Source organism: Cavia porcellus, unplaced genomic scaffold (assembly GCF_034190915.1).
Source record: "Cavia porcellus strain 051 isolate PalLab524CR breed Dunkin Hartley unplaced genomic scaffold, mCavPor4.1 scaffold_25, whole genome shotgun sequence".
Classification (NCBI taxonomy): Eukaryota; Metazoa; Chordata; class Mammalia; order Rodentia; family Caviidae; genus Cavia; species Cavia porcellus.
In genome coordinates, this window is record NW_026947508.1 from 37,064,038 (window position 1) to 37,076,142 (window position 12,105).

At 42.5% G+C, this 12,105-nt stretch overlaps 1 protein-coding gene across 2 annotated transcripts in view; it reads right to left on the reverse strand.

The window, feature by feature from the left end:
• LOC100721657 (lysine-specific demethylase 4A-like) overlaps nucleotides 1-12,105 on the reverse strand; it is a 42,473-nt gene that overhangs the window by 21,519 nt on the left and 8,849 nt on the right. For both annotated transcript variants that reach the window (XM_063236288.1, XM_063236289.1), the window contains exons 3-8: nucleotides 8,954-9,003; nucleotides 8,065-8,168; nucleotides 7,437-7,574; nucleotides 6,107-6,354; nucleotides 4,881-5,080; nucleotides 3,321-3,688 (exon numbers count right to left, since the gene is read on the reverse strand). In XM_063236288.1, coding sequence (XP_063092358.1) covers nucleotides 3,321-3,688; nucleotides 4,881-5,080; nucleotides 6,107-6,354; nucleotides 7,437-7,574; nucleotides 8,065-8,168; nucleotides 8,954-9,003 — 1,108 coding nt within the window. The remainder of the gene's footprint in view (nucleotides 1-3,320; nucleotides 3,689-4,880; nucleotides 5,081-6,106; nucleotides 6,355-7,436; nucleotides 7,575-8,064; nucleotides 8,169-8,953; nucleotides 9,004-12,105) is intronic.

The following is a 12,105-nucleotide window of genomic DNA, read 5'->3' on the forward strand; positions in this document are numbered from 1 at the left end:
CCAAAAACTTGCTGGTCTGAGTCAACCCTCACAACAGTCCCCAGCTCCATGCTGCTGCCTTCTAAGCTCTCAAGTCTGTCTGGCACCTTCATGCTTGTTACCACTGCCCCGCTGGGTTCTCACTACCTCTCTAAGCTGAGGAAATAGTTCCTAATTGATTTCCTTGTTTTATATCTTTTTTTTCTTCCTTTCCTGAAGTAGAAGTATTTAATTATAAAAATAAGCTGGGCTCCAAGTGTAGCTTAGTGGACAAGTGTGTGCTTGGCATCTGCAATGCCCAAGATTCAGTCTCTAGCACCAAACAAATATTAATGAAAAAAAATAAAAGTTAATCCAATTTAAAATGTTCAAATAATGCAGACAACACAGGAGATAAAAACTGTAATTTCACCTATTTAATGTTTTTAATTTTTCCTCCCTTCTCTCTCCAAAAACCTATACATGCTTCCAGAATGAACTCCCAAAACACTAGCACAGAGCTTTAAGACAGTTTGAGCAAACCAACAGTCTGGGGAGCAAAAGAACACTGTCCTAAGATTAAGGAATATGAAGACAAACATGAACAAATATAAGGAGTGAGCTTTGACTTAATTCAAATGAAACAACTGTAACTATATTTTAAGACAATTGGGCAAAATGCATTATGAGCTAGATATTACATTATGCTAAAAAATTTTAATAATTTTTTTAGGTATAATAATAGCAGCATGACTAAGAAAATGCCCTTGCTTTTTGAAATACATACTAAAGTAGGGAAGAAGGACTGGGGATTTAGCTCAGTGGCATAAGTGCCTGCCTTGCAAAGAGGCAGTCGTGAGTTCAATCCCTGGTACCAATTAAAAAAAAAAAAAAAAGATCCCACTAAAATATCTCGGCAGAGGCCAGGTATTTAGCTCAGTGGCTTAAGCACCAGCCTGGCAAGCATGAGGTCATGAATTCAAACCCTGTTACCACCAAAAATATAAATAAAATAAAATATTTCTGCAAGCTAGGCACAATGGAGCACATCTTTGATCCCAGCTACTTAGAATGCAGAAGCAGGAGGATCACAAGTTTGAGGCTTGCCTAGGAAACTTCATAACATCCTGTCTCAAAAAAATAAAAAAGGGCTGGAAAAGTAACTCAGTGGTAGAGTCCCATACTTGATCTCCAGTACCATACACACAGGGAATGGTAAAACCACATCAGGGAATAAAAACAGAATGAGTAAAGCAATCATGGCAAGATCTTGACAACTATTAAAGCCAAGTGATGAGTATTTCCACTACTCACTTAGCCTTTTTTTATTTGCACTTAAAACCATGTAGCATGAGGTTTTCAATTCCAAAATGCAGATGGAGGGAAACCTTTGGCTCCTCCCCAACCCTAAAGTCAAATTGTTTTGAGCACATAAGGCAGATTCGTCCATAGTCCAGCATTTGACACCCTCTTTGTCACAAGGCTCCTTCCAGTACTATATGCTGAAAACAAAACCTTTACCATCCAGATGTGGTGGTGCATGCCTGTCATCCCACTTGTCAGGATCTTGCCATGATTACTTATTCAGGAAGCTGAAACAGGAGGACCATCCCAAATTCAAGGCCAACCTGGACTACATAATGAATTCAAAGCCAGACAGAAATTACAGAGTGAGACCCCATCTCAAACAAAACAAAATAAAAAACACTAAAACCTTTGTAAACTCCCATTGTGCTTTAAAACTGGCATGGGCCATCATCAATACATAAAGCATCCTCCTCTCCCATTCTTGCTCATTTCATTCTATTCACCTTGCACAGTAACCTCAGGCCAGACCACAATGCTCCTTCTGTAGCCTTCCCAGACTCCTCGCCAGTCACAAGCTAAACTTCCAGCTCTGCCACCTTGTGCTACACATCACCCATCAGGAGGGGATGGTGTAGTCCTGTCTGTCCACTCTTCTAGTTCTCAAGGGCCTTCTGAATTTGACAGCACAGTAACAGCACACAGTAGATGGGCAAAATATGATTACAAATGAGCGTAAATAGGCCAAAGAGCTAAGACCTGGAGAATGTTAAACAGTATGAAGCAGGCAGCCCATGCTGGGGTGTAGGGATGGCTGGTGATGGAGCGAAGGAGGGCAATTCCATCAGGCTATAGCTAACAAACTCACACAGAAAGGAAAAGAAATCAGGAAAGTGGGGGAGACCTAAGGAGAAGCCCCCTCTCCCTGCAGATTTCCCTATGAAAGCCCTCCTGGCTTCTCCTCCTAGACCACCAAGCTAAATGTTCATTATTTAACCATGACCTGCCCTTTGCAGAAGAACTCATTCTGGGGTGCCCTTCCACAGGAAAGCTATGTGGCAAATGCTCTGCCCTATAAGGCCCTGAGAACACCAAAGAGGGCCTAGGACAAGGGAGACCACTTATACAACTGAGAGTAAATGAGTACCAGGGCCATTTGGTCACAGGTTAAAAGACACTTTGTTCAATCATACTAACTGTTAATGAAGTGACAGTCTAAGCTCTCCATGCCCAGTTCTTGTAACTATCACTTAAATGGGTCCAAACTGGGAAGAAAAAAAGAGATGGGTGTTACTGGCTCTTGGCATCATCGAAAAAAAAATTTTTTAGTCTAATACAATTAATTTAGCAGTAATGCGCTAACTAAGTATGATTCCAACGAGCTGAAGGAAGAAAGTCAGGAGGAGGTAGCAATAGGATAGGATATACTGAGGAACCACAGATGATCAACAAGGTAGCTGTGAGGAAGAAATGTCAGGTAACAGCTATAAGCATAACGAATGGAATTTACAAGCAGAAATCTGCTCTCTTGTGGAAACCTCCACAAGAGGTGAGAGGGCACCAATCAGAGGCAATGAGAAAGAAACATGATGGTTACCAGCTCATTAGCCTGCAACCATTGTGTAAAGGGAAGAACATTCACATGGTAAAAAGGACTGTAACAGAAACTCAGCCCTTACAGAGACAAGAGACAAAAAGAAGTCTACGAATATTAAAAACAAGTGGGGAGTCAACTAGAAAACAAGGATTATTGGAAACACTAGAAATACGCAGATTTTTAGTGTCAATACATCTGTCACAGGACTGTGGCTATCTACAGCTGTCACTGAGACACCTGTAATGCAATCCTTGGGACCAACTGCTGGCAAAGAACAAGCTGTAAGACAATGCATGTCATCAGGTTTCCTGTCTGACACAACCAAAGTGGCTGGGGGCACTGAAGAGAGGGGTCGCTCTGGCTTCCTGGACAGCTGCAGCAACTCCTTGCCACAGGCCCACCTCCCCTGCACTAGGTGCCTCTGGGCAGCTGCCTCCACCCGAGTGCCGAGAGACTGTACCTCAGCCAGCTCCCGCTCGCTGATACTTCTGGGGGCACTGCCTTTCTTCCTTGTGCACGGCTGTGCCACGGTGACCCTGCCATCGCCTCTGGCATAGCTGTGCACAGTAAGAACTCCCGTTTGCCCTTCAGCTTGGCAGGAGAGGGGCTCACTGGTTTCCGAATCAGAAGAAACAGAATCCCGAGAACTGGAGCCCAGGCTAGAAGATGATTTCTTTTTGGAACCCGAGAAGACCAGGCGTCCAGTTATAGAAGCAGGATTTACAGAAAGATCGAGGGCAGCTGCCTCTTGTTCTTCCTCTTCATCTTCCTCTTCTAGTTTGACGTTCTTGAGCTCTTCGAATTTGACTTCAGCAGAGTCAGAGTAATCTGAAATAATGAACACATTTCCTCTTGTATATGTCAAGTTGACAAAGATGCAGTGGGAAAATACAAAGAACATGGGACAGATGCAAGTGAGACCTGGCTTCAAATCCTAGCTCTGTATCCCAGGGTGTGATCATGGCTCACTGGTCTGTCTCTGCCTCCAGTTTCTTCCTGTCTGTGAGGATACTGCCACATTACAGCACTCCCAGGCACAACCCTTGGGTACAAGACGGGGTAGCACTTCCACATAACAAGATTCAGCAAGCAGAGCTTGCCACTTCCTTCCAGGTCTCCTGCAGGACCTACAGTCCTGAGCCTGGCACTGACCTAGCTACTCATGCTAGTAAGCCTGCTCAGGAGCAGCCAGTCTGAACAGGCTCTGAGAGCACAGTGCTACCTGGCTGACAGCAGATACACTCTGTGGTACAGTCAGCAGCCACACCACAGCATCGGCAACTCATTTCTCCAAGCCTGAATAAGAATGAGGCAAGCCTCTCCCTAACAAACCTAGTCTCAATGACCATCTGGTGGCCACGTTTTTTTTCCCTCTAGTATTAGTCATTGAACCTAGGTGTTCACACTAAGCTACATCTCTGGTCCTTTTTAAAATTTTAAGACAAGATCTCATTAAATCACTAAACTGCCCAGATTGAGCTTAAATTTTACTTTCAATTGTCTTATCTCAACCTGGTATTCCAGCTATGAGCCACTATGCTTTATACTACTCTTCTTCTTAAAATACAAATGTCTCAAGTTTTCAAGAGACCAAACTCTTTAAAATGGCAGGCCAAGGCCCGGGATATAGCTCAGTGGCACAAGTGCCTGCCTGGCAAGCACAAAGTTTGATTCCTGGTACCCCCTCATAAAGCAGACTACTCTGCAACTGCCCAGGCCATCTGCTAACAGTGACCAGCAAAGCCATCAGCATTCCCCCTGCATACTTCTTTTTTTTTTTTTTTTTTTTTTTTTTTTTTTTTTTTGTCTTTTTCATTTTTATCGGTACCGGGGATCGAACTCACGACCGCCTGCTTGCAAGGCAGGTACTTATGCCGCTGAGCTATATCCCCAGCCCCTTGCCCCCTGCATACTTCTAAGCAAAGCACTTCTCACAATCCACTTCTGAGTCTGCTCAGATGTGGCTCTCTCAATACAATAGACAAACGTCAGCATTGTGATGACCACAGTTTTAACTCACCTGGGAAGGGTAGACCATCCTCAACTTGCCGCACAGAGTTGTGGGTGGGCCTCACGGGAGCAAGTGTGGCCTGGCACTCCGTCATCTCATACTGGCCAGAGCTCAGCTCCTCCTTGAGGAACAGGTCACTCTGACTCACCTCCTGTGGTATTTCCAGACAAACCCGGTGCCTCTTTGTTCCTATACGATGCTTGGCCAGGCTGTGAGGGAGAGCGTAAATCCTGTAAGACCCCACATACCAAAACATTCACACATGTCCACACACAACGCACAATAAATGGCCAGGTCCTGAGTGGTCTGACTTGAAACTCAAGCTGCCTCTTATTGCTAATTCCATCACATGCAAAGTATAAGATTTGCTGTGAGGATTGAAAAAAGGCACACAAGGTATCCCATAAATAGCCCTCCTACCTTTCCAACATGGCATGGCCTAGGTCAAACTCTTCTCAGAACACAGATCTTCTGCCTCAGACTCTGACAACGCCAACTTATAATCTCTTTTGAACACAATCTATTACTCTTACACAACTGAGTCTTGTTCCTGGCACCTCTCTCTCCTTTAAAAAAAAAAACTGCGCCAGGCATGATGGCACATGCCTGTAATCCCAGCACTTGGAAAGGTAAGGCAGGAGGATCACTGTGAGTCCAAGACCAGTCTGGGTTACAAAGTGAGTTCAAGGGCAGCCTGAACTCCATAGTTTCCATAGCAAAACTCTGTCTCAAAAAGACAAAGGAGTGGCTGAGGATTTAGCTCAGCGGCATAAGCGCCTGCCTTGCAAGCAGGCAGTCGTGACTTGGATCCCCGGTACCGATAAAAAGGAAAAAGACAAAAAAAAAAAAAAAAAGACAAAGGAAAGGGTCAGAGATTTAGCTCAGCAATACAAGCGCCTGTCTGGCAAGTACAAAGTTGTAAATTCAATCCCCAGTATCGCGCCCCCCCCCCCAAAAAAAAGACAAGGAGAAAAAAAAAACACCAATATGAAGTGAAAAATGGCCTTTTCTGGCATAAGAAGAGTCTTGCCCCTTGCTCCCAAAGACTGCAGATTTACTGTCCTCATTCCTGCGTAAGAGTTACAAGGAAGCAATGGCAAATCACTGGCTCTACACCAAGAAACCCCCCTTGGACAGGATTCCAACACCCCACTTTGGAACAGCCTCTCTGGAGCTTGTGGGAGCTGTCCCAACCCCTTCGCCAAGAGCCAGGCCCAAAACGGGCTGCCTGTTACCTTCTCTTCAGGTCTCCCTCCTCTCCGTCCTCCACCCCTTCCATGTCCTCTTCAGGGCACTCCTCTTCACTCCCGGCTCTTGGTGGTAGTTCACACTCTTTGAGAAACTCAGCGGCTTCTGGAGTAGGCAGAGTGTGGTCGATGACCGCGCTGTCCTTGCCAGCTTTCCAAAGTTTGTACCTTTCTGGCTGGAACTTCCTCACAAACACATCCATGGAGATCTTCACCATATCCTTTCTGCAGGAGCACTGTCACAAACAACCTTCAGGTGAAGGCTACCTTGTTGACTTCCACCTCATCCCATGTGGCACCTCCCCCTCCAAGCAGAAAAACTACGATCTGGCTTAAAAAGCTGTTTTCGTTCAGAGGTCAGGGTACTGTGCACCATCCTTGCATAGCCCTACACATCAGAAAGCAGCAACCAAGGACACAGACTGCATAGCACAGAGGCGACGCCACCTGGCACCGAGGAGATATGTGGAGAACGGTTAGACACTCGGCTCTGCACTTAGGTGCCTTCATGTTCGTCAGTCATCTCAGGGCCACACATGCAACATCATTATTCTGGGTCAAAGATCCAGCCCCATTGCTTCTCACAGTTAAAAGTAAAACCCTAAGAATCGCTCAACAGAGAAATCTCAGAATGCCCACTGCAAGAAATACTGTATGTATGTACGGCTTAAAGGCAAATGAACTTAAAAGTATAACCTCACTTTATACTTCTCAAAGCAAAACACATTTTAAAATAAAATTTTTTAAATTCTTTTGGTGGTACTAGGAGCAAACCCAGGGCTTTTGCATAAATTACATCTCTAGCTGTTTTTAGGTTTTTTTAAATTTTGAAACAGGATCTCAATAAACATTACCAGGTTGGGCTCAAACTTGTAATACTCCTGCCTCAGCCTCTAAAAATGATGGGATTACAGGTAGGTGTCACCATGGTCAGCCCATGCCTAGACTCATTTATATTATTTATAAACACAAACTACTCACACTTTATACATTCCTGGCCTATTTTGTTTTCAAATTCCAGCAGCTCTAAGAAATGTTTTGATACTATTCAATATACCCAACAAGCATTTATCCACTAGCACACACACTCAAATATGTTTAAAGTCCCAACACTTGTGAGGCTGAGATAGGTGGACTGCAAGGAGTCCTGCCTGGGGAACTCAGTGGGAACTTATCTCAAAACCAAAAATGAAAAGTGCTGGGAAGAAGTTCAATGTGAAGTGTGTAAGTTAAATCACCAGTACTGGGGAAAAAACAGAATTTGTTCAACTACACTGTCTTAGTTGTAGGGTTATAGGAAGCTATCAAGTAAACTTACCAATACAGCTTGTTTGCCATATTCAATCCATCGACGTGTAGCAAAGTTGGTAGATTCCGCACAGTTAAAGCCATGGTTAAAACCAGCATGGTAACCATAAGGGAAAGTGATCATAAACTCGCCAGCTTCTTGAGTCACCTGAACAAGAACAGATTTAAAAGAGCTCCCCCACACAGGAGAAATCTACAGAACTCAACTCCTGAATTCCAGGTCTGAACCACATAGCTGGGCAACCAAGGGCAGGTTCTAAAATTACTGGGGTTTTCGGCTAGGGATATAGCTCAGTGAAACAAGTGCCTGCCTGGCAAGCGCAAGGTCATGAGTTTGATCCCCAGTACAAAAAAAAGAGAGAGAGAGAGAGAAATCACTGGAGTTTTGCTGTCTTGTATAAAACGCAAAGCCTCACACATCACAAGTACATCACAGCTATAATCAACCACTCCTTCCAATTAACACACTGCAGAGAACCTGACTCTTCCCTTTGCAGTGTGAAGGCACACTAGCCACTTTAGATCAAAGTCTCCCCTTGCAGATCAGAGGGAAAGAGTGATGAACCAGAATAAAGTCCAAAGACCAGAAAGGTGGTTTCTATGGAAGTCTAAGGACTCTGTCCGTCACACCAGCTCACCTTGTCAAAAGGAATGCCGTATTTCTTCAGCATTAAAGGGGATATCAGGGTCATCTTATGGCGAAGAAAAGCCTCACAGCTTTGAGCACTTCCTGGGAAAAAGCCTGTTTAAACAGACCAGAGGACAGAATTAACATGGTGTTCCTCCACTGACTGTAACACTTCCGTCACTTCATCTGTGGATTTCATCGGGCTGATAAACAGGACAAATCATCAACCTGATGTGCAAGGAGGCTTCTGGCTCTGGGTGGGTTCTAATATTCGCCAGTGGAAACTGAGATCATTCAAGGTCCCTCTATTCTTACACAGCTTTGAAACTAGGACTTTCTGCAGTCCTAAAAGATTGAGACTGTGTCCTCCGTCTTTTGTCAATAACATATCTACAACACAATCTAACCTGACGCGTGAAAAAAAATTCTGAATGTACAATTCTGTCATGGTCCACTTTAAAAAAAAAAACAAACACTAAGTCAATTTTTACTTTTAACATCTGAGGTTTTGGCAGAGAAACTATACTTAATACAACTTTTGCCAGGGGTTTACCTCAACGGTATAAGTGCCTGCTTGGCAAACATCAGGTCGCGAGTTCAATCCCCGGCACCAAAAAAAAGAAAGAAAGAAATTATATAACTCTTGTACTTTTCTGGCCAAAGAAACCGATGCTCAGGGGAACTCAGGTGACCGTCAAAGGAAGGACTAAATCCCTTCTGGGAAAGAACACACAAAGACTAGGATTGAAGCTGCTCTGTGACAGGAGCAACCTGCAGCTGTACTCAGTCCCTCCTGGTGGCCTATGAAAGACCACACTGACCACAGAGAATGGGTATTTTGGGGCCAGCAACACGGCTTCTTGGTGGGTCCTACTTAACATGTTGAGGAAAAATGGTACCTTTGGCAAGGCGCTCCAGGCGTTTTCCATGCTCGGGTGGAACAGAGTACCTGCAATGACATGAGAGCAAGAGATGCTCAGAAGAGGACCAGGGAAAGGATCCAAGGGGCTTGTCACTACATGCAAGACACCTCGACGACAACACAGAACGTTCTCCAGCATCTCAGCACCAAGAAATGGTTATGTCTGAGGTAAAGGTTGTATCAACCACCCTGATCTGAGCACTGCATGTGGATTATTCACTATACACGTGCACACGCACACACCTGTAAATCTACAGCTGGATTGCTGGGATTAATCAACCTGGATCTGTTCTCTGTGTGGTCTAGCAGTAACAGCAGACCTGTGCTTTGAAGTTGACATTTTTCCTCATTTTCTTCCTTTTTAAAATTTTCTTATTTCTGTTTGGCATGGTTTTCATTTTTGTTTCTTTTTCTATGAGTGCAAACACATTATGGTTTTTTGCTGTCCTTCGGTTCTGCTGGGTTTTTTTCTTTTTTTCTCTACTGCCTTCTTCACCAGTTTCCCGAAGTTTGTGTACTCTTCCTTTATCCTACTGCCTTGCTTCTAACCTCTTCCTTTTCTATTCCTGTATTTTTCCCCTTAACTGCTTTTTAAATTTTCTCCTCTGAGGTAAAATCACCATACTGAAAAAATATTTACTGTATACAATTTTCTGGTTTGTTTTTGATTATTATATAACCACACATATAGTTCACAGTTAAAGGTGGGAAATTAATGCTTATCATGGTTTGGTTATTTTCCAGCCTGTGTTTTATGCTATTGTTACTGTTCCTTGTAGTACTTTAGCCAAGGGGACATAATTTTTCTAATCAGCTGTTCTTCCTGGTATGCCAAGACTGAGATGTCCTAAGAGTCATAAAAAATACTATCTACCAGTGCCAAAGAACCAGGGCTGGGTCAAGCACGCAGCAACTCTTCATCACCAATAAACTGAAGAGGTAGGATCTTGCAACAGACTCAAATCCAAAAGCCAGTTACGCCTGGAAGACATCTGAGTAGTCATTTCCTAAAGGTTCTAAATACCAGCAATAAAGATACTTGCCATAAGCAATTTACGAACATCAACCCAAGAATTAAACTTAAAAAAAAAAAAAAAAGGCAAGACACATAATCAAGATGCAACCCAAGACTTCCAGCTCACCAGAGGCAAACCCAGAGGTCAATTCAATTACCTGAAATGGTAACAAAGCAGATGGACAAGGTTCTAGAAGAAAATCAAATTAAAAATAATTTCTCAGATAACTTCACAGATGGTGACCATAGTGAAAGATATGGTAAGTGACTCAAGACACAAAGCTAAAAAGAAAAAAAAGGAGCTTACAAAAATGATGGACATCATTAACTCCCAACATAGCAAAAAAGTAGAATCCATGAAAGCAATTTAAATAGATGCCCAGGAGATTACAAATTGCACTGAAATATGCTTAGCAGAATGAGCCAATGTGAGAACAGAAGATCAGGTATAGGGGCTAGGGATTTAGCTCAGTGGCATAAGCACCTGCCTTGCAAGCAGGCAGTCGTGAGTTCAATCCTGGGTACTGATTAAACAACCAAAAAAAGATCAGGTATAAAAACAGGACTGTGGTTAGCAATCATAAAAAGAAAGATTTCTGAAAAGTATCAAGGGATCACAAAACATCAATTCAACAACTGCTAGATGATGCAAACAAGATTGATCAGTCAATGAAAAAGCAGGAGATAGCGCAAGCAACATAAGAAAACCTGTTCACAAAAGCAATAACAGAAAAACTGTCCAAAAATGGAAAAAGATTTTGACATAGAGATAAGTAAGGCATATATAAAAGTTCAATTAGCCATTACCAAAAAAATTTTAATTTACACTGAAGCAAATGATAGTGAAGATTCTATAAACTCATACAAGAACAGAATATTAAAACCTGTTACAGGAAAGAAACAAATCAACTATAAAGGAGCCCATCAGAATCACACCACACTTCTCAACACAAACCCTCAGTGAAGATTGCAGTGAAGGATATCAAATCCTTATAGAAAACCTCCTCCAACCTAGATTGATGTATCCCACAAAACTATCTTTCAAAACTGTCGAAGAAATAAGACACTTCCATGACAAAGAATACTTGAAGAAATTAGTGACCACCAAATCAGCACTCCAAAATGTTCTGCAGGACATTCTAGAAAGAAATACCAAGGACAACTCTGCCATGAAGTCCAACATAATGAACCTACCAAACGCAAACAGCTAACTGAAAAGAATAAAAGGGAAAATAACATGACAAAGATAAATCAGATTTTAAAATCATCAATGTTAATGGCCTGAATTTCACCAATCAAAAGAAAGAGATTGGCAAAACTGATCAAGAAGTAAGATCCAATAATATGTTGCATACAAGAAATACATTTAATTCTAAAAGAATTTCATAGACTGATCGTCAAAGGATGGAAAACAACGCTCCATGTGATAGTAACCTAAAGAAAAGCACAGATAGCTATTCTATATGAAACAAAGTGAATTTCGAACCAAGCCTGATTAAGAAAGAGTAAAGTTTTAAGGCAACAATCCAGGAGGAAGATATAACAATCGTAAATATATATGCACCAAATACCAGCACACCCAATGACATATAAAACAAAGATTAATGGACATGAAAAATCAAATACAGGCTTTATTTGCTACCTCAGGCCTGCGGGCCTCTTAGAGAACAAACACCAGAAGGTCGACTGCTCTAAGACTTTCTTCGCTGAGAAGAATAAATGCATTACTCGTAGGCACTAGGTACCTTCAATTAAGCTGCAGAGTTCTAAAGGAGATATGTGAAGTTGATGTTGAAATTGCCAAACAATCTGTGACAAGACTACACTGCAAGATTTGGGAATGGATGATGAAGGAGATGACCCAGTTCCTCTACCACATGTTAATGCTGCCATATTTTACAACAAAGTTACTTATTGGTGTACCCACCACAAGGATGACCCTCCTCCTCCCAAGGACGATGAGACCGAAGTGAACAGATGATATCCCTGTTTGGGACCAAGAATTCCTGAAAGGTGACCAAGGCAGTTCTTTTAAACCTATTCTAAAAAAAAAATAAAATAAATATAAACTTATTCTGGCAGCAAACTACCTAGACACCAAAGGACTATTGTCA